The sequence below is a fragment of the Lepeophtheirus salmonis genome, chromosome 7 (assembly GCF_016086655.4).
Source record: "Lepeophtheirus salmonis chromosome 7, UVic_Lsal_1.4, whole genome shotgun sequence".
Classification (NCBI taxonomy): Eukaryota; Metazoa; Arthropoda; class Copepoda; order Siphonostomatoida; family Caligidae; genus Lepeophtheirus; species Lepeophtheirus salmonis.
Window position 1 is genome coordinate 2,281,381 of NC_052137.2, and position 23,853 is coordinate 2,305,233.

Sequence of the window (23,853 nt, forward strand, 5' to 3'; positions counted from 1 at the left end):
ATTACCTACCTCGATCCGCTCTGCAATTGTTTCAGGAAACGGCTAGTAATTTTTGTTTACATCAAAAACCTCAACCAGATTTTATATAAATTTCAAGTCAGCATCTTTACCCAAAACTTATCTATGGGCATGTAAAGGCATCCCCGCAGTAGTAATATTTATTATTTATTTTCAAGAATACGTATTGCAGCTTACTTTTATGTTGACAAACAACATATGATTTTGCTTATTCGGTGATTTTTCTATATTATTTATCTTGTACAGTTTTATTTATTTCACGATAGTTACAGATAAGGCTAAATTATTATTATGTACATCCTCATAAAATATGAGGCCCACTGAGACTTTCTCCTAAATTTTCTGTTGCTTATTTAATCTCCAGAGAAAAATTCGAAATTAAAGACATAAAGAGAGAGAGAGAGAGAGTTATATATTATTTATTTATCTAATATTAATAATAAAAGGCCTTGGTAAAAAGCTTTCTTTGAAAATAAATAAATAGAGAAAACTACCATTTTTATTTTCTTTCACAAGTTTTGGTAATGATAGGAAGAATACAAAATAAATTAACGCAATAAATATTAAAAAACTATGACATTTGAAAAAAAGAAGAAGTTATATGATGACAAATATCGACTAATTACCACTACGTCACACATTTATAATACAACAACACCATTTCTTTTGATAAAATATATAAATTGTATAATGATAATAAAAAAAAAAAAAACTCTTATGAAACTATGTGAGGAATGTTTTTCAAAATTTAAATGTGTTTTAAAGGAAATTAAAATTATTAAGAATATTTTAAGCTTTATATTGAGATAATATATGAGGATAATTTATTTACGTACATCAATAAATACTTTTGTTTAAAAAAGCTTTAAGGTGCGTCAACAATACAACAATTTTTAATAAAATCCGGAAAAGGAGAAAATTTATATTTTTTTTCCTTTTCTTCATATATACCAGCCACGAGTAAAACAATTTACTTATAAATTTTCAATCATATTATACTTAAATAAAAATCCTATTTTATTTTATTAGTCAAGAGAGTTTAAATATAGAACAATCATACCAATATGCTATAAAAGCTGCTCAATTTACTCTAAATAATACTCTTTTTAGAAATTGATTCCATTAAGATCCTACTCTGAATTTTGGATATGTTTGAAAACATATCCTGATACATGTTCTCCGAAAATTAAAACAAAGTCGGGTATGGTGCTTGACAAGGGTGCCATTTTGAAGGCTGCACTAGAGCCCCAAACTTTTATTTTTGATTAAAATAAGATTATGATTGAATATCAGTTAAAGTTTGTGTATTTGTGCATCTTTTGAGGTAATTTGTGTTAAAATCTAGTCACTATGAACGGAATTATGCCCTTCTAAACAATACTGGTCCAACGCATAAGGCCCAACTTTGAGCGGACGAGAACGGCCCAGGTGAGTCACATGCCCTAATATTTCACACACTCTCTTATTTCATATAGAAAAACCAGCTTATCAAAAAATCATCAAAATCAGTGATGGTCATGGCGTGAGGGTGTGTTCACTTGACGTGGAATTACCCAGGAGTGAAAATCCAATAATAAATATAATTTTGGAAGCACAAAGGTTACTGACATGGCATTTTCTCTCACCATACAAGGAACATTTTAAATCACAAAACCTCTTTACTTTAGAAGACAAGTTTTTTGAAGTTTTATGATTAAAATATGCCCAGTTCCTACCAGTAAACTGCGTGTACACGAATGTTAGATTTGGTAACCTACCTTAAGAATTAACCGAAAACATTTTGCCGTAGTACTATTTGGCCGAAAAATGGTATTAAATATATTGAAATATACTTTTGCATATTTTAATTCAATTTAAAATTATAGTATGATAAATAGGTATTGTTCATATGCTGAATATATATGGCATATTGGTGAATTAAAGAGCCTTCATCAGCTAAGGCTCATTTTTATATTAATTATATTCATTAATGATCATTTTTTAAACACAAGACAGTAATACATGGTTTGACTGTAGTCCTAATCTACTACTGACACGTTTCTAAGCACCTAGGACCCCTTATAATATGCTATAACACATCCCAACCCACGGTTTGTGTAGATAAGCTACTGTGCCCGAGGCGATTTATATTCTTCCGCCGCCACTTCCTTGATCATAAGGGAACCCTTCTAATATACCACAATATATCCCAGCCCTCAGGTTGTACGTGTGAAGTGCTGGGACAAAACACAGTTAAACTCTACTGCCGACTCGTTTTTAAACACCGATGACTCCTTCTAAGAGGCTGTAATACACACCGGCCAACAGGTTCTACATGTGAAGTGTTGGGCCCCAGGGCATCCTAACCTTTAGAGCCTTTGCATTTCTAAGGACCAAGGATATCTTCGAACATGCAAGTTGTGTATTTAAGCCGCTACACCCCAAAGTAGGCTAAATTATTCTGCGTCTGCTTTCCTGCGCATCAAGGAACCCTTCTAATATCTAGAATATACCCCAGCCATCAGATTATACAGATGAAGTGCTGGTTCAAAATGCACCTTAAAGCCTACCAAACCCACGTTTCTTAGCACAAAAACCTCTTCTGATATGATATGGTACACTCTGGCTCACGGTGCACAATCCATAACAAATACAAGTATATATAACTATTTTTTCTTTCATCCACTTTATGAGTACAAAATTATACTACAAGTATCAGATATAACATTATATATGAAATCAGTTTTATCAATAACAGATAGAATGATTTTGTAAAGGTAAGGTTGTATATTTATTTCGCAGAACTTTATTAAAAGAAATGTCACGGCTCAAAATAGATTTTTCGCCAAAAAGTAGTGTGTGATATAATTAATTAAATGTAATTCTTAATATTTTATTTTTTTCTGGGAGAAGATTTTGGTAATTTGGATTGATTATTATATCTTACACTCTTCAGTCTCTAAAAAAATACATAACAGAAATTCTTCTTGTGATCTTCAGACACTGCTAGCTACTTTGCGTTTAAACTTGGGATAGTTCTCTCGCCATTCTTTTGCAGCGTCAACATTTGCTGGAGACTCGTCATTAGGATCTGATTACATTAGATGACAGATACTAGTATGGTTTCTACGGTATGAACTGGTAACCAACGCACACTAGCTTTTTCCTATCCCCAATGGTCATCTTCAGGTTCGTGGTGAATAGAAATGCATACATCTACATTCTTTCCTATATTGGGATACCATATCTTTGTAATAAATTTGAGCTTGGGAGGTCTCAGTGGGTATTCTTTTGGGAAATAGAGGTGGTATTTAAGTAATCCTTCTTCGTATAAATGATGGACCAATAATAAATACTTCCCATTTGAAAATATTGCTATCATCAATTAAATCAGCAGAAAATCCTTCAACAGGATTTTTGCTCAGTTCAGCGAGTTGCTTTTTGAGCATAAAGAAGCCTGACAATGAGGTAGATTATCATCAGCCATTTAGAATATGGAATAGGTTATTCCAAAGTGTAACTCACAAAGATTGTGAGTTTGTAAAATAGGAGTAAAATGAGATTCCTAAATTATCACACCAAATTCATTTGCCTTTTTAAATTGAAATTTGTCCTTAAAAAATACCAAAATATCCAAGATTCTATTAGAATTGATTCTTAAAACAGATGCAATAATTATACAAATAAAATTGGATAAAACTTTTCGACTCTATAGCTGTTATCTTTTATTGAAGATCTTTTGCTGCCTTTTATATTTCATTGTATATAAATTTCTATTCAACACTGTTCATCACATAAACATTGTACAAAAAAGTACATTGCACCTGTGTAGAAGTAGAAGGCGCACAGCCCCTGGCCCGGGGATGTGTTATAGAATATTAGAAGGGGTCCTTGGAGCTTACAAAGGTGACAGATGTAAAGTTTAAACTACCTTTAGGTCCTACACTTCACTTGTACGACTTGAAGTCTGAGGTGTATTTTTGGATATGGATAGGGTTTTTGGATGCTCAAGAAAGCGGCTGCTAAAGAATTTAACCTTTCTCAGGGACCAGGAGCTCATCTACACAACATGTTGGCCTCGGTGTATGCAAGTATATTCGAAGGGTCCTTGATGCATAGAAACGCGGAAGCAGTGGAGTTTTAAGTACTTTGAGTCTCAGCACTTCAACATTACAACTTGAGGGCTGGGAATATTAAATAGGGTATTTCATGGCAAGTTTTTTCATCATTCAATAATTTTATTGTCCAAATATAATATAAATTCTAACAGAATTGAACACGATTATAATATCTTGCAATGAAATTACTCACAATCAAATTACTTACAGTGATGTTGCTTCACGATGATATTACTCACACCAATTTTGTCTCTCAATGGTATTGTGCTCATAAAATTTTACCACGCAACGATTTTGTCTGCCACTTTTTTACCTCATTCATTTTGCAGTAAACCACTGCTATATTATGCTTAAGTAATATTCATCAATGAATATAAAATATTTCTCTGCAAAAGAGCACTCAATAATCTACCTATATGACATATTTAGCATATGAACAATACCTATTCATCATAATGTATCTAGTCTTTTGTCAGTTCTTATTTATTTGATCGAGTCCAGTCTTAGAACCGATCCTATCAGTCATTGGGATCGACCCTTTAGACTGTCAGTACTAGAAGAGTGAAAAATTTGAGTGATAAGATGTAATTTAATAAAATATTTCTATGAGCAATAAAAGATTATTGTGTTTTTTTTTAAATTTTAGGTTCCTTGATTGTAGAGAGTAATAAGTTATTGCGCATAGACCATTTATTAAATAAAGAAGAAGTTATTTAACTTAAGTAGAGAAAAAAAAATGACAACCTTTCTTCCTTTTTTTCTTACTAATTATCCTATTAAAATAATATCATTATAATTTTGTATTGTATTTATATTCTGACATACACATTTGCAGAAACAGTTACAAGCAAATCTGTAAAAATTCTACTGCCTAGTTTATAAAAATGTATTCTTATTTTTCAAATATATTTTACTGAGTGACAAATTTGTATTTAAAGTTTATTGGTAGTAATTAGAAGTATAAGTCAAAATTTGAGTATTGCGTTAAACTAGTCTTAATCCTTTCTCATTATTTTGTTGCGTATTGCATTAGTTACTTAATATGTGCACTATAGGTTCTGATTCTCGTTTGTATATATTACTTGAGACGCCAGGGCCCGAACATATCAAGATAACTGGATATAGACTCCCAAAATGGAATCAAGTTCTGCTATCTTATATTGGAAACTTTGAAAAATTAAGGAGGGAGGATGTAAGAAAATCTACCAAGATATCAAGAATGGCTGCAACCTTCGTTGTAGACAAAGTGATGCTAAATTACCAAAATGGTCCAATGATTACAATCGCCAATATAAAGATGGCTGAATAGTTTGAAGCTCTTTTCCAAGAATATGTTTATTTAAGAAAATTAAACATCAAAACTGTCGAAAATCTGTGGTAACTAACTTAAAAACTAGTACCATTAGCATTGTTATATGATTAAGTTGGCAACGACATCAAAACAAAGATGGTTTCAAAATTACTGACTTTAGAACAAAGACTCTTTAACAAAAAGCATGGCTCAAAATATGGATATCCAACGTTTTCTTAAAGATTCTAAAAGATACTGTAGATAACCTAGATTTATTGCAGTTTGTTGTCGAAAATTCATGGTCTTATTTTGACATTATGAGGCTAAACAAAAGCTTCTTGCAGAGACCCGTTGAAAAATGGGAATCAGATCTTGACTTTTGCATAAGCAAAGAGAAAATCGATAACTTGTCTGTGGTTAGCGAAGGAGTAGAAAGAGGGGGAAAAGATAGTGCAAGACTTATTAGGCCAAGCTAGAAAAAAAGAAAATTTACAGAAGATCCTTCAGGTGATTGCGAACAATAGATATTCTCTTCAAAATCTTAAGAATCAAAGAAACATCATGAAAGAAACAAGTATTTAAAAAATGACAAATGATCTATTTATATGTATGTGTTAAGTAGTTACTAATTTAATTATCATATGAAGATGATAATTAGTGAGAAAAAAATAACAAAAAGGAAACCTTTTTTGTTATTTTTTCAACTAAAATTTCATAATGTCTTCATTATTCAATTAATGGTCTATGCGCAATAACTCATTACTCTCCACAATCAAGGAAACTGAAGTCACAAAAAAATTTAAAAAAACCGATAAACTTTCATTGTTCAAAGAAATATTATATTTAATTACATCTTTTTGAAATAAAGCACAAAAAAAAAAAAAATTATATCTTGTTTCATACATGTTTAGAAATTGCAATGGTGCTAGAAGTAAACGTTAACCAAATTTCCTAAAATTTTGTATTTGTGTTCTATTTACCAAGCGTCACTATCAAAAATAGATTCCACTGATTCTGATAATGTTGGGGCAACTGCCCTAATGTAGAACCATAAGTGAGTTTTCGGATGTGCTATATAGCCAAGATTCATCACTAATGGTAAGCTTGACAGTTTGAAGAGAGGTGAGTAGCTACTTTTTCATGACGCCTTACTAAATTACTATTGTTAGTACCCTGCATTGCCCCTAGTAATTAGGCATGAACTAAAAGATAGGGAAAGATATAGAACCCAACAAATCCTTCGAGTTACTCTCCGTCTTTCTCCTGGTTACACATTATACCTATATGTTCTCTCCTCAAGAATTAAAGAATAATCATAAGAGTTTATGAATTTCTATTTCATATTATGTGATGTGCCAGGGAGTATTTTAGTCTTTAGAGAACTCAATGCCTATGCTCTACCTACACACACTCTTTGCTAAACCTAATTACATTTCACATTTAGTATTTGATATATATATACTTTGCAAATAAAGAGACAAATATGTACACTTTGCTTTATGAACATGTGGGTTCTAAAGAGTCAGTTTATATTTACATGGTTGTCTATGTTAGAACTTTATACTATATACATTCGTCTAGTCTAAATAATAAAGGTGTTAACTTCTTTCAAATATATGTGGACAAGTAGATATGAGAGGGAAGTAAATAAATCAACACAACCCCCACTCCGTTTTTTTTTGTAGCAAGAATATAAACAGGAATGTCTCTGATGTCTATTCATAATTCTACTCAAAGTCCAACAAGGGCTTTCCCTTATATGTTACTCCCTCAACAAATAATTCGTGTTACCATGAATAGTATTCTTTGATGTTCATTCTTTAAAAATAGAGTGATAAGAACAGTCAACATGGAAGAACACTGCAAAGGTTGGAAATACAAAAAGTATACCACGCCTTGTAGCTCATCTTTTTTAAAACTCTATCTATAGGAGTATTTATTGTGGGCATAAAATGCCCATTTGTAAATAATCTATCAGAGACATAATTCCAATTAGGTATGTATCATTCCCCCCTATTTGTTAAATCCTTTATATCTGTAAATGACAATAAAATACGCGGACATCTCCTTTATAATTAATTATTTAGTGATTTGTGTGAGTTAAATGAATAAGGAAGTCTTAAGCGTATAAAAAAGTATTTCCATACTTGCTCTCTTATCGACTTTAATCATTATTGCAAAGTAATGGCTAATCATACATTGATAAGTATATTTGTCAAAAATATGACCAGATGCTCTGTTACGAAAAAGGAACCGAAAATCCCATTCTGTATCTAGTAAAGATATACTAAGACAGGAATTAATCCTCAATTCTTCTCGTAGTTGGTCCAACAAGAACTTACCCAAGTAATTCTCCAGCAAATCCTCTGTTACTCATTTTTATCTATGAGCTCTCGCACTTTATACAAATATGTTTCCTCCTTAAGAATAAAAAAAATGATAACATCTTTGGAAAATGGAAAGTGGGGCTCAGGGACCCTGGGTCCTCAATATATTTTCAAAAGTAAATTTAATTGACTTATGAATGGTGAATCATTCAACAAACCGTGATAACGGCATTGTATATTGATCAGGTAATTAATGATTATGTCCACGTGTCAACGTTTTCTACAAAAAAAAAACCCACAACATTTATTTTCTTTTTCGGACTTTAATTCATATAGGGTCAGAGTAGATTTTGACCTAACATATAGTTTGGAAAAAACCTTCTAGAATGGAAGAATATGACAACTTGGTGTATGCTTTCTCGAGTGGAAAGGTTGCTATACTATACTGACTCATCTACATAAACAAAGCCACCTGATAAACCCAGTCTCATATACAGGAAAAAATACATATTCCATACATTTAAAAATGAACAAATTGATAGAAATTCTATAATTGTTGATCCTAATTTTATTATTTGCTAACCTCATTTTTTAAAAATAATAAGATTCTTAATATATGTTTCAACATTTGTTGTAAAGATAGTTGTGCTTGAGAATAGTAAAGTATATTACTCTATCAGTATGTTAAACAAAAAAAAGAAAAAAGATGTAGAATGATACAATTAATATAAATCTTATGATTTAAAATTCTTGAGTGAGTGAGTTATGCAGAATGGTCAATCTTATTTTTACTACTATTTGACGCAGCCAGAAAAGAAAGTTTTTTTTACAGCTCTAATGATACTTATATAACTAGTGTTGTGCACGTTTCATTTTTATCTGTCCAGTCTAGTCTTAAGGCAGGTTGCATTGTTCCGTAGTATTCAAGGTCAGTGCAACTCTCAGTCCTTGAATTTTTCGTAAAGATTGCCAATGTAGAGATATACATTTCGTAGAGGAAAGGAGAGAGTGAGAGCTAGGAATATGTTAAAATAGAATAAAGATCCATATTAATATCAGCTTCCTGTTGTTTGATTTTTTAGGGGAAATAATGTTAGGTTTTGGAAAAATTAATTCCGTATTTCCTGACCTTTTTTGTAAACAAAGTGTATCGTGGTCATTATTGATCACATGGGATCATACGATAAAATGGTGTAAAGGTGTGAGAGTATACTACAAGCTCTTTTTTCAGAGTATTGCGCTTGGCAGTTTCAGTTGTGAATTATCGTGCATCGAGTGTGGAGGTCTCAAAGGAAGAAATTCGACATATTTTACAATCAACTGGAAGGAAAAAACACGTCACGTCAAGCGACCAAAAAAAAATTGCGATGTATTTAGGTCTTACATTTTTTCCTTCTCTATTCTTCCCTCTACTGTGAACGACTTGACCATTTGTAGCGGGCAATCAAACAGAAGCAGTCAGCATTAGTAATTGTTAGGCTCCAAAAATATATGCAACAACCCAGATGTTTTTGCAAAAACTTTGGTCGGAATTTTATGCAGAGATTCTATGAATCTCTAAAAACAAAAATGTTGAAAATAAGACAGAGGACAAGGAGAGAGGAGGCCAAAAGCAAAGAATAGTGGATCTTGTCTATACTCAAATGATCAAATAGTGATTTTCGGAGGTGCTGGATTGATTTCAATTATGATGGGATCTCCTATATGTGGCAACAGGTAGCCAAAATAGTAGGAGCCTCAAAATGACTAACTGAGAATCTCTAGGATCTCTGACCAGCATCAATGTGACCTACATCATCACCAGATTTTTCACCATTGTACTATGAAATATGGAGCTTCGTTGAGGGCAATACATGTGCTGTTCCTCAAAGGGATATGGTAGACCTCAAAGCGGCTGTGGAGACTAACTGGACCAACATGCGGGAAGACTATGTTGTCAATGTGAAGCCTATGGCTGCTGGAGGATCACATTAGGAATAGAAAATATTTTTAATAGTTTGGTTAAAAAATTTAAACAAAGTAATTGAGTTGTGATACATATTTTTCTCTAAGGGTGTGCTTTTCAAGGTTTCTTGGATCAAGTGTAAAAATTTTGCTTTAAAAAAAAGAGAAGGATTTCCTCACAGCTTGTGATGAACTACGGACACAACATGAAAAATTGGTGCTCGAGTTTTTGAAGTAAATAAAAAAAAATAGACAAAATACTCGTCTCGTTGGCAAAAAAGCCGAGTATTACTCGAAACTTGTCAAAACCTCGGAACTAGTCAGAATTTGGGATTCTGTGTTCTTCTTTTTTGAGCATAACATGTAAGTCTTCCTTAGACTGACTTCTTTTGTTTCTGAAAATTAGAAGTTATCTTTTCCCACAGGTGGAAATATGTTGATTTTTCTGCAATGTGTTCTCTAACTCCCAAAGTGTTTTAAAAATAATATTTGTTAGATTTTGCTTGGAATTGCTTAGCAGTCTAAAAGCTTTTATTTTTCTACAAGTCATCATAAATATGCATTTATATTAATAAGCTTCAGTGCGACTAAAAACAAAACATTAATAAGTTATAACCAGACTATAACTAAAATATTGATGTGTTGACTATATAAAATGTTAAATTACGCTTATGACTACGATTCCAATAAGTTAAACTATTTTTTGATTAATCTGTGGAACATAAAGTACGAAATCAATTTCTAAATGTCAAGCTTCAATAATTCTGTAAGAGTTATTTAGCGAGGAAAAAGTGTTTGGTATGGTAAGGAGTATTCAGGCGAGTAACGAATATTCAAGCGAGTAACGAATAAAGCATGTAATTCCTCGAGTGTTTTTTTAGAAACTCAAAAATACTCATGCAGCCAAATTTAGTTCGTGGCTCATCACGAGTCACAACCTTGATTTGTGTTTCAGATTGTTTTTATGTTGACACACCACATATATCAATATATAAGGCAATATTTATATGTTATATTTAAGCCTACATGGATTTTGATACCTTGTAATCACATGTAATCAATATAATATGTATATGTGCCTAAAAACTACTAAAAATTGTATAGAGGCATTTATGTATATATCTATTTACATATACATTTTCGTATCTGCAGATAACATACATGCATTAAAAACCATGCAGGTAATGTAGAACATAGATTAAAGCTATCTCCCTCCCTCTCTGCACATATGGGTTTTTGTCTTCAAATCATACATTATAATATGTGAAAACTGAGAGAGAAAGAAGGGAAAAATAATATGAAATAGAATAATCTTGGATAGATGGGCGTCGGCAAGTGGTGAGCTGGAGGGCGTTAGCTCTTCCCTTCAATCCAAATTTCCAAGAAAATTCTTTCTTTAATATTTTTCCCAAAGAATTAAATTTTTCGGGAAAGAAATTTCAGAATTTAATTTTTGGACAAAAATTTAATCTTTTGAAAAAATATTGAAAAATTAAATTTATACCTTTGATGATATTACATGAGTTGACGGTGGGTTACAACTCGTTTGTTAGTCACGTTGGCACGAAACACAACCCGTGAGCTGGGATATCAACTGTGGTTTCTGATTGTAATACTTGAATTGACGAACTTTGCTTATTCTTAATCAAGCCATGGGGTCATGTTGCATATCGCATGACCCAAGGATCAATTTGTGTCCCTTGAAAGGGTCTCGGAAGATAATGTGGAATTTATTATTTCAATGATTTTGCACATTAACTATCTTTTTTAGTTATTATGCACATTAACGGTCTTGTTCAGTTATTTTGAATATTACTTATTTTTTATGTACATTAACGCTTTAGTCAGTTATTATGCATATTAACTAGTTATTTTGCATATTAACGGATTTCTCAATTTAACTGCAACATATATATTAATTTGCAGACGCACCTGAATTGTTAGATAATAAGTAACACATATTGACAGGGTATAGAACGTATATCTTTTTAGAATTTAAAAAGACTAAAACAATTTTAAATTAGGCCTATACATAATTTTATTCCATCTGCGGGAACGAAGAGCACGTGATCATTAATTGTACAAAGTAGTGGTAGTAGGCAAGATACTCATATAGAGAGATGTGTTTTTTTTTAAAGAGTGAGAAGAAGTCAGGAGCGAGTCATATGGTAGTACTGAATAAATACCATTGTTAATATCAGTTACCTGTTTTATGATTTTGGAGAAATAAAATGACTTAATGCTATAAACAAGAGAACCTTTTACATTTAAAATAGTATTTATACAGGGGAAATATAATTCTTTTTGAATTCAAGTATATTAATTTTAGCTAGGGATTTTTGAAAAAAAATTCACGATACATTTTTAAATCAATTTAAGATAGTCGATAATTCTTTTTTTAGAGGGATATGTTAACCTACACACGATTATTAAATAACACAAAATAGTGTTTTTTTCTTTTTTAATTGCTATAGTTAGTTTTTCCTTTACAGATATCCCCTGCTTCCCATATACAAAATATATACTTGTCACTATTTTTATTGAGTAAAATTGAAAATCAAGCCCAATTTTATGACATTATAAATATAAATCCAACAAATATAACATAAATTGACTGAGGTGTATAAAATATTTACTAGACAGTGGGAGTTGCTTTTTCTAGCTGCCCATCTGAACATGACTTTTTATTTTGCAATGCTGTTATTATTTAATTCTTAAGGAGAGAACATCTAAGTATAAAGTAATAACTAGTACATGTGCTCATAAAAACGGAGGAGTAATAATGAGGGTTTGCTTGAAAATTATGAATTGAAGTCCTTGTTGGAGACGGAGTAGAATTGAGGTCCACCTTGAACCACATAAGTCCAGTCTATATGTTGTTACAATATATGGAGTTGGATTTGTGTTTATTTCTTTGTTCTTACAATTGCTTGCAGCTAATTTAATCAAATGCTGTGACAGCTAAACTGCTCTCCTCTCAAACATTCGTAAAGTTGTCAGGATTATCACGATAATTTTCAGTTGATTTTATTTTTCATGCCGGCAGGACATATAGATTCATCTATGTATATCGTCGGTCATCCGATACTAAAAGTATAGATGAAGATAAATTAATTTTATATTGAAAAACCATATATAGTCTTATAGGTCCAAGAGTGTTGAACATACGTAATCACTAACTTCACAGCCTCTATGAATGTACCCTTTTAACTGAATGAATATGGTAAATTCCGCAAAGGGAAGAAAACGTAACATTTACGTGCAAAAAAGATATATCTACGATCATGTATCTTCTAATGCTAACCAGGGCATCTTGTTACTTTTAAAAAAAAGTTTAGTATTGCCAAATTCTTATTTTCATCAGTACCAACAAATGTGTTCAGATATTTTAAAAATTTATTAAACCCATCCTTTCCACAACAAAAAACCTAGGTGAACGAGTTAACTTTGGGTGGAGCTGGAAATAGTTTAATTTTGAAATACAGGGGTGGTTTAAAAAGTTTCTGAACTAATAAAGATATAAGATATTTTTTCTGATTTTATTTGTCAACGTAGTCTTCTTCTAACTCTAGACGCTTCTCCCAGCGATGGCCCATCTCTGTAACCCGTTCAAATGGTACTCAGCGTTTTTTTGGAAAATAATTGTTCACAAGCCATTTTTATTTTTGGCTCAATTTCTCTGAGTTAGATTCACTTATATGCGTCAAATTTCAACAAAACAACCATTTATACGAAGTGTGTTTAAACAATAAGGTGACTCTTCAAATTTCGATGTATATTTGGTATGCCATATTTTTTTTTTTTTTTATGTTGGTAGATTCGAAAAGAACATATATTTATTATTTAAAGCTTTATCGTATATTTAGTTTGTTTGTGAGAGTCATAATTGTTCGAAATATTTTTTGTATTCCGCAATTTTTACTCTTGAAAAACATTGATCAAAGAATTTGCATAAAACTTCTCCAAAAACACTTGAAATGTTAACAGTGGCATTCGATGAAACTATTCTGATTCAAAAATGTTTTTAAGTATTACAAACTCTTCCATGATGCCCCAGAAGATGCCAATGACGAGTCTTGCTCTGGACATGCAAGCACGTTGAAAACATTGAAGCAGTGAAGAAAAATGTTTTTGAAAATAGTCGAATGACCATTAGAGAAATTGCTTAGGATATTTTCAAATCAGTTGGCTCGTCCCATAATTTTTTTCCGAATGTTCTGGGCATGAGACGAGTGTCATAGAGGTTTGTTCCAAGAATCCTTAATTTTGCCAAAAAATAAATGAAGTCGTGGCATTAACATCGCTAATGAGCTGTTGACAGACGTCAATGATGATTCTGATTTGCTCAAATTGGTCATAACTGGTGACGAATCATCGGGGATAAGATCCTGATATCAAAACCAAAACCCAATCGTCCAAATGGAAGAACCCAATACATTTAACAAAAATCGTATAGCTTTAAAGAATAAATATATTTTCTTTTTGAATGTACTAAATAAAAGACTAGCTTTCTAAATAAACGTTGCCCACAAAATTTGAACAGTAACCTTACTTTTTGATCACACCTCGTGTGTCTGCTATTGTTTGAATCCAAGAAAAGGTTACACCATCAAAAACAAATATTTAGTGACATCTATATACTTGATTTTGTCCATTTTGGAAGTCACTCACATCAACTCAGTCAAACGACGGTTACATAACAATTTACATAAAATTTCTTGTTCATCCATTGTTGTCTATATTCTTCATAAAAATTGGCCATTTTTTTATACCTATGAAGAAATTATAGCTATCATATAGAAATACAAACGTAAAGCAACGCTTTTAATAAAATATACAGTATTGAATAAAATACTACATATGATTTAAGGCCATTTTTCAGTTTCTCTTTATAAGAAAGGTTGTGTGATACAATAAAGTTAACGACTTGAAAAGTAAAAAATTGTGGTTACTCAATATTTCTTAAGTGATATTTTACTCAATATAATCCCAAAAGTAAACTTTTCAATTTCCTAAATTCGGTAAATAAAACTATGTGAGTCCGTGGAGTGGCTTTAAGTAAGAACCAAAGAGGCGTTTCATAACACCAATTCCCGAAGGACCTTGCGTGAGGGAAACCTTGTATTTTGTCTTGTCGAAGAAAAGACAAACTCAATACTGATAAAGCCAAAATGTGTGCTCATCATTTTGATCCTTAGTGTTTGCTAATTTATAAAATTTAAAAACTTACTTTTGGCATTATATTTAGTAAAATATTGCTTCAGAAATATCGAGTAACCACTTTTATGATAATGACATCATTCATTGAAATTTTTATTTTTTAAATTTATGTAGTATCCTTAACCAAAACTTGTCCCAATGACCTCATTAGAAATAGACTGAGAGATTTCTGATTCTTTTATTGTGACAATAACTTTTGGCTTATTTAATGTGCAATTTCCTTGGCCTCTGCAAGATTTATAAGAATATTTTGTTTGTAGAAATTGAGAAAAGAATCGCCATAGAGTACAAATATAATCCACAGATTATTTCTAGAAAAATTATTCTAGCTAGCTTTTATGTAAACAGACTACATATATATTTATATATAATACTTCTGTACCCCGAACTAAGCAAGATCTTTTTAAAAGAAAAATATTAAATATATCTTGAATTAAGAAAAAATAAATAATAATAATTAATCAAAAGTTATAATTACTTTTCTTATCCTAAGGATGCTCAAAGCAATAATTTTCTCTTAATTAAATTACACTAACTTTGACAATCATTGACAAATATTTTTACAGAATTATAATCATTCAAAAAGACATCAACTTATATAATTTTCTCTATTAATTAAAGCTCTTCTGTAAGTTTTTAAGATGAGATAATGACTAGACATGTGAAAACTGTCAAGACCCTTGCGAGTATAGATATAAAAAAAAGTAATAAAAAAGATGGAGATTTTAAATCTGAAACAAAACCAAGATTTCAATATCTTGCCCACCCTGTCATCTATATTTATGAAAGTGTGCCCATCAAATTCAGTTGAAGAAAAAATACAAAATCCTCGATATTTCCTCCAAATATAAACGCTATGCAGCCATTATTGTGTGCCTTTGTACCATGCGCACGCCCAAGGAGATTATTGAACCTACAAAACTGCACCAATCAACTGTTTACGATGTTGCCAAGGCTTTTAATGAGTCTGATGGGACGGAAACATCTGCAAGGAAAACTCATGATCTTTCAAGACTTCTTGAATGTTTTGGGCAAAAGAAATGTGGCCTCCTAACTGTCTGGATATGAAACCTTTGGACTACTATGTGTATGGGATTTTGAAGAGAGAGTCCAATAAATCTACATATAACATAGTTGACTCCACAGCCTTCTATTCTCGAGGCAGTGGCCTACATGGACAAGGAGTTCCTCATCCATGCATGATGTAATACGCTACATAAAATGTAGGTGTTTGGTTTGAGTAATTGACTTCATTAGATACCCCTACATGTAAGAGAAAAAGATTTTTTAATTGCTGAATTAATTTTTTGAAATAAATTGTAATATCACTCGAAAGAAAAAGTTTGACAAAAAATAAATGTCACTTATTTTCCTAACTAACTCTTAGTTTATCATCAGGGAACACAGTAATTAGGCTATTAAAATTAATACAAATTCAGGTTCAATTTAATATAAGAAATTATTTGTAAAAAATCAAAGTATTTTGGTTTCAATTTTAGCTACATTAAAAAATTATCTTTTTGACGCTATAACTGCTTGACATACTTTTGGCATTCTTGCTGTTTGTTTTTCGAAATAAGCAGGTGCGATATTATTCCAAGCATTCTCCAAAATGTTCCACAATTCATTTTTAATTGTGGGGCACTTTTCCCAAACTTTTTTGTCGGAGTATTCCCACAATAGCTCTGTTGGGTTCTTATCAAACTCATTTAAAGATAAATTGTTGATGACATCATATGTGTTTTCGAATTCTAAAAGTTGGCATAAAGATGTGGAATCAATTGGAAATTGGATATGTGTAAAATTTGTATAACTGAGATGGGGAGAAAGTGGGTCCACAGAGTTAGACAGAAAAATCAATCCACAGTCTGCCACTAAACTCTGGACACAAAATATCAATCAAAATCGGTCTAATAAAAGAAGACAAAAAACTAACTTTTTAACAACAAAGGTGAAATAATATATGTATTAAGATGATTTTTTGATTAACAATCTTTACTTAGCCAAGAACAATATAATTTATAACCGAGAGCATATAATTATGGCTACAAATTATACTAAAGTGTATGTGTTTTTTTACTTAAGATATTATTTAAAATAGCTTACAATAAATTAGATACTTACAAATAATTATTTCCACAGTCTTTTTATGACTGAAAGCACACTGAACATTGGAAAACATCGTGAAGTCTTTGAAAATTGGAGAGAGGTTCATTAAAATATATAAAGTAGAGCAAAGTTTTATCAAATTTACAGATAATAATATAGTTTGTTAAAATCAGATACAATTTAAGCCCATGACACATATGTGTCACGTCGTCCTTAAATGGTTAAGATCGAACCGAAAACAAAACAAGTCTCAGACCAAGTCTCAAAACTAATAATCAGAATATACAGCATCATTTTCGCTCGCCGCCTAAAACTTACATTTATTATTGTAGTTAAACTTTATAATTTGAAAATCAAAATTAAAATTTTTAATTGCAGTAGGTTTTGGCTTTAAAATCCCATTTTTGAGTATAATTTAATATAACAACTGATAAAATAAATTATACCATTCCAAAGATACGCTACTTTATGGTCCATTGAAATCTAAACGCTTATTAATTTTATAATTAATGAAGTTTGAGTGATTGAAATAAAACATATTCCAATATATTGAAGCATAAACAATTAGTTACAAAACAAAATCTGACCTCTTTAGCGTCAGTACAATTCGAGAAAACGATACTTGAACGTGATCAATGAATTCCCGTTTGCGTTCTCCTTGACGCTGGGCGTCTCCATGACCACTGTCAAAAAGGCCAAACTGGACCCAGAGGAGTTAAAGAAAATAAGCCAGGCAAATTCCCTCGTGTCTATGAGGGCCCATTCAAGAGATCTCGGTTTTTCACATAAGACTGCCCATCAAAGTGGGTAGAGAGAGCCTTATGAGAGTGGAGAGGACGCTTTTGACACACAAAAATGAAGGAACCCCATTTCCTCCCTTGCAAGACTCTTTTGAATGAGTCTCTTAAGTTCCTGTGAACTCTTTTTGACACTTTTGGCCTCCATACAGTCCTGATGCCAACCACCTTGACTACACCTTTTAGGTAGATGTGGAGAGAAAACCTGCAGTGTCCGTCATACAAAATAAATCTAATTATACAAAAATCCAGTAAAATGAAGGTTCATATATGGAGGAAAATATTTTTGCTTTTTTTTTTCCAATTATATTATTTTATAGCTAAAACTAAAGAGTAAACCGTATGTTCTAACTCAATTTTTTTTAGAGGAGAGCAGCTAGGCTATTATGATGTTTTATTGAAATAGCTGTAAGAGTTTTGAAGTATTGAAGTAGAAGTGAAGTCGTTAGTATGGGAAGTCAACAGTCCGGAAGTGGTGGAGGAGACAAAAAAATGGAGAAGACAGAGCATCCCGTACCCACCCTAGTATGGAAGAAGCGTAAGTGTGCCCGTGGTCTGGATGCGGTCCACAAAATGCCTTTTGTGACTCCGCACACGAAATGTCTTCTCAAGTTACTGAAATTGGATTGTATCAAGGACTATCTGCTCATAGAGGAGAAGTTTATTCGTAATAAAGAGATGCTGAACCCCCAAGAACAGAAGAATGAGGATTAGTGCTCCAAGGTGGACAATATTCGTTGCACACCCATGTTGATAGGCTCGTTGGAGAAGATCAGTGATGACAATCACGCCATGGTGTACACTTCAGTCGGCTCTGAGCACTGTGTCTCCACCCTGACATTTATAGGCAAGGCTCCCTTGGAGCTGGGATACTCTGTCTTGCTCAATCATCGTATGTATGCCATCGTGAGCGTACTCAGAGATTACACGGACCCCATGATCACCGTTATGAAGCTGGAAAAAGCGCCTCATGAAACATATCCAGACATTGGTGGAATGGATCAACAAATACAGAAATCAAGGAGTCTATGGAACTCCCTCTCACTCATCTAGACTACTACAAGGAAAGGGGAATTAAACTATCCAAGATTGTCATTTTCAACGGACCTCCGGGAACAGGAAATACTCTAATAGCAAAAGCTGTCACAAATCAAACCTCTGCCATCTTCCTACAAGTTGTTGGATCTCAATTCATTCAAAATTATTTGGAAGATGGTCCTAAGTTGTTTCGAGTTTTATAATTGTATCCAATCACTATGTTACTCTAAATAAATAGTTTTATTAAAAAAAAATATATATTATTTTTTTTTATATTTTGTAAAAAAAAAAAAAGGAATAAATGTAACGTCGTAGCTAAAGGGACAACGCTCTCGGGGAGATAAAAGTATTTTCATAATCCAGTAGCTGACAAAAAAAAATAAAAAAATATTATCAGCTTGTATCAGCTTTAGAAAACCTTTGACTTGATATGCAAATGCATTCAAAAATACTTTTTAATGCGATAAATAATTAATTCCATTATATTTTTTCGCCTTTCTGTATAACTGATTTGTTTAATTAATGTTTATCTAACAATTGAGAGAAAATTATAATAATAATAGTTCTAAAGAAAAGGTAAATGTGCTATTGTTAAACAATCTTTAAGAAGATTTTTTCTTCTTTTTCTTTCTTTTAGGACACGAAGAAAAATATATTCCCATAAAAATCAATTCTATTGTAATTTGTATCGAAAGAATAAATACATTATTTTTGTTAAGTTTTGCTGTATTTGTAAGTTTTTATTTTGTCAAAAAATGATAAAAAAAAGTTATATTTAAAAAAAAGGCTTAAAAATTCCGATTAGTTTCTTAATCTAGAAAAGTTTTTCCGAGATTTTCTATAGGATAGGGGTTCTCAAACTCTTTCAAATTAGCTATAAACCATATGTATATCTTCTCTTCTTTTGTGATAAATTGCTTTGACCTACGAACTCCAAGATCTGGAATGAATGCAACTCGTATGTCAAGATAATTCTGTATACTATTTTATCACTGATGATATGATGGTATTTGATAATTTTGTGCATATTAAAAAAAAGAATCTGAAAATCATCATGGTATCCCTGCTAGTTAGTAATAATTGTGTCTCCCTTTATTTATTTGGTCCAGTCCAGTCCACTCTTAGGACCAGTACTCAGTACTAGATCTGATTTAAAAAAAATAATAATTAATGTAGAGTGACGTCATCAATCATCAAAACGTTATAAGTTTTAGGACTAATATCCAGGACTGAACGGGACTGCAGTATTCAATTCTCAATTAGGACTGACACAAACTACTGATAATTAATTTGAAGAATATTTAGAAGGAGTACAACTTAGCTGTTATGATGTTTCATTAGATCAGCTACAAAAAGGAGGAAAGGAAGAAAAAAATAAACAAGGACAAAAGTAAGAATTACTCTTCTGTCAATCCTCCATTCTCTTTTGAGTCCAACAAGGACTTACAATTATAATTCAACTACAAACCCTCACTGTTACTCCTCGGAAACTAATTTATTCCTGAACAACCAACCCTGAACAACAACCAAATAAATCTTTGCAATAATTGCCAATAACTTAATACTTCACTTACTAACCATCTGCAATTATATATTAAGATATGTTTCTTATTAAATAGTGCATCTCTTTTTGAAGGGCATTATTCCACTAAATCAACTAAATGAAATTTTTTTAAAGATAAATAAAAACTAAAATATCAACTGGTACAAAATTACTGAAGACTCGTTTATTTAGTGTAACATCAACTGTCTGATATGATTACAAAAACAAAAGCTTTAGTTTTGTACTATCTTTATGAAAAAAGAAATAACTTTTTTGATTTATAAAACTTGTTAAATTACCTTTTCAAAGAGAAAGTTATATTGGGGCACCCTGTATAATGCATCTTTTTATATGAAGAGTTTCCTGTTTCTTGAAAACAGCAATGAATTCTCTGAATATCCCAAGGACTTTCCACTGTCAGCTGTTAGGTAATTGTAGATGACTTCTTTTTTGAAAGTTTAGCCATGGACCTTCCTGGATTTTCTTTAAATGCATTTTTTGTGGTCTCAGGGTCAAGTTTAACATCATTATACTCTAAGAAATACGATCGTGAAGTGGTTTCCCCTTTTCTAAGCATTTACAGAATATTGTAGTTTGCAAGCTCTTGTCAGCGTAGATGAAAGGGCCCCTGAATACTTTTTTTTTTTCTAAATGAGCAGCAAAAATTCTTAAGTTCTTATTTTAAAAGAAAGATACACAGGCTCTGTTTAAAATTTAAACAACAACGTCATAGAAGATCATAACCCCTTCAAAATGTAATTGGATAGGTGGCAAAATACTAATTTAATAACTAGTAGATAATAATATATCAAGATATAACAACCAATTATAATTCACCTGGATCTTTAGGTCTTACCATTGAGCTTTATCAGAAGTTTGTTTCGGTTTTTAATGAGATTCTGTAATTATGCTTTGAGGAAATCTTTCAAAAAAGCTACATCCCTGCATTAATCTGTTTAACTTTTCAACTTTGCAAATATAGTAATACAGGGTGCGTGGACAAAATCTTTTTAAAGACAACATTACTCCATCAGATGATGTCTGATCCGTCTGTTTTTTTGTGTTAAAACTTTTCCCGGGTCATAGGCTTCAGTTATTGTTCACCACTTGTAGCTATAGCATCATTTTAAGTGCCCAAGAAAAGTCAATATGTTCAATGAGAGAGATCGTAGGTGCGCTGCTATTCAGATTATCCTTAGTGATCACATGAAATTAAGCAATGCTGATATCTCTGGCCTTCTGTCAATGCCAGTTAGAACGGTCAGAAGTCTCAGGAAGCAGCTGGAGGAGTCATCAGAAACGGATGGACGTTGTTGACAGGAAGAAGAAGGAGGAGAACAGCACCAGGATTGTCCGGGACGTCACCTTCATCAACAAGGTCAGGGACATCATTGACGATGACCCCATCGTTCCATAAGAGCCATGGCAAGTCTGTTGTCAGCGACAGGCCGTGGATATGGCAACAGGCCTCGGCTCCGGCCCACAAAGCTAAGCGGACGCAAGAATGGCTGAAAAGCAATGCTTTTGCATTCGTACCCTTCTCCTCTTGGCATCCTTCATCACCGGATTTGAGCCCGTTGGACTAATTTGTCTGGTCCTACGTGGAGAACATGACCAACACGCCTACCATAACGCCAAGCAGTCTCTCGTCATCTGCATCAATGAGAAATTCAGTGAGATAGAAGCAGCGCTGATCCAAAATACCTGTTCTCGGTTTCGTAGCCGCATTGAGCGAGTTTTGGCCGCAGACGGCAGCTACATTGAATAGATAGCTGCTCTATATCCAAATAAATATATTCGTTTTTATTTTATCAATAAATATTATAAAATAAGCTTGTAGTTGTTGTTTTTTGAAGCGGCAGATTTTGTCCATGCACCCTGTATTTATACACTAAATCCTAGTTATTAGATTGGAGAACAAGTAATTTCCTATTTCCCGCCTTTTTTTAACTAAATATATCTTATTTATTGTTGGTTATATTCTATCATACGATAAAGGGTTGTAAAGGTATACGTGTATACTACAAAAGCTTTTTCGATAGTATTGAACTTGCCAGTCCAGTTTTGAATTAGCATGTCTTGATTATGGAGGTCTCAAAGGAAGACATTCACGATATTTTACATCTTTACATAATGAAAGAAAAAAAACCGCGTCGAAAACCACCATGAAAGTTTGCGATGTATACAGGGCCGATAATCTTTCGTCCGTGTTGCACAACAGTTTTTCTCCTCAATTCTGCCCCTACTATAAACAATTCGACCACTTAAAGCTGGTGATCAAACAGAAGCGGTCAGAATTGGCGAATAAGAGACAATAAGACATCATCAAGACAAGACAACACCAGTCTGCAAACATCTTTGATGACGCTCCAAAAGCTCGGGGAGCTCGAATGGGAAGTTCTTAGGCATTCATCCTAAAATCGGGAAAAAACTACCACATGTCTAGGGGGGTGTGAAATTTGGCCTGAATAGAGAGCATTCAAAAATGGTTGTCCAAGCTTTTTACCACCAATAGGGACAAGGGATTCCACAAGAAGGACAATATGAAGATGATTCTCGTTGTCAATAAATTATCAAACAAAACAGGGTATACTTGGTTTAAATCAGATGATTGTAACACTACGTCATCCACCATTTAAATTAAGCGAAAAATAAGAAATTACTTTTTCCCCTAGCTATTATAAATAGATACGGCCACTTTCTAAAATATATATATTTTCAGAATCAGTCTTTTCAAGTTGATCTGTACTTATACTTTCGTTTCTGTATTCCCCCCTCCTATAAAAAACAAACTTTCTTTTTTCAAAAAGTAATAATTCATTCAAGATTAGTTTCTAGTCAACATCAATTTTTTGAAAAGTTTATACTGCTGAAAAGTTCGAAAACATTTCGAAAATAAACATGTAATATAATGTGGTACTTTTTTAAAGTTTCCCAAATATATTTGACTTCATTTTATAAATTAAAAAAATATGAATAAAAACAAATTGTTAATAGATATTGGAGTCGGATATTGGGAAATCTACTTTGACTAATGAAGTCATACTCCACAAAACTCCTCCAAAAATTTACCAACAGGCTCAACGACAAACTATCGCTTTATAATTTCCCTGTTGTTCCATTAAAAATTGACCTAATATATAGTTGAATGTTAAATATACATATTTTTGATCGATAGTAAAGGATTAAGTCCTTATATTGGTTAAATCAGTGATTGCCATACAAAAGACTCAGTGGTAATTTTCACAAGTTTTCTTTATACTTGTAAATAAAATAATTTATATTTCTGTAAAATTTGGTTACTTAGGCTCATTAGATGGGTAAAATCATCAGTATTGTTGACATTGACCAACACACTTTACAAACAGGAGTTCTCTAATTATTTTTTAACTTTTTACAAATCATTTATAAGTCTTTAATTATGTATATTCAAAAAAATATATAAAAGCAATGAAGAAGATTCCGGGCC

General features: G+C 32.2%; 1 protein-coding gene and 1 pseudogene across 1 annotated transcript; one reads left to right on the top strand and one right to left on the bottom strand.

The window, feature by feature from the left end:
* Positions 1-2,933: 2,933 nt before the first annotated feature.
* On the bottom strand, positions 2,934-3,484 carry LOC121121609 (ubiquitin-conjugating enzyme E2 G1 pseudogene; annotated as a pseudogene).
* A 14,769-nt stretch (positions 3,485-18,253) lies between these two features.
* Positions 18,254-19,044, top strand: LOC121121610 (26S proteasome regulatory subunit 4-like). The gene is given in 2 exon segments (XM_040716571.1): positions 18,254-18,812; positions 18,815-19,044. Coding segments are annotated over 2 exon segments (789 nt in total).
* The last annotated feature ends 4,809 nt before the right edge of the window (positions 19,045-23,853 follow it).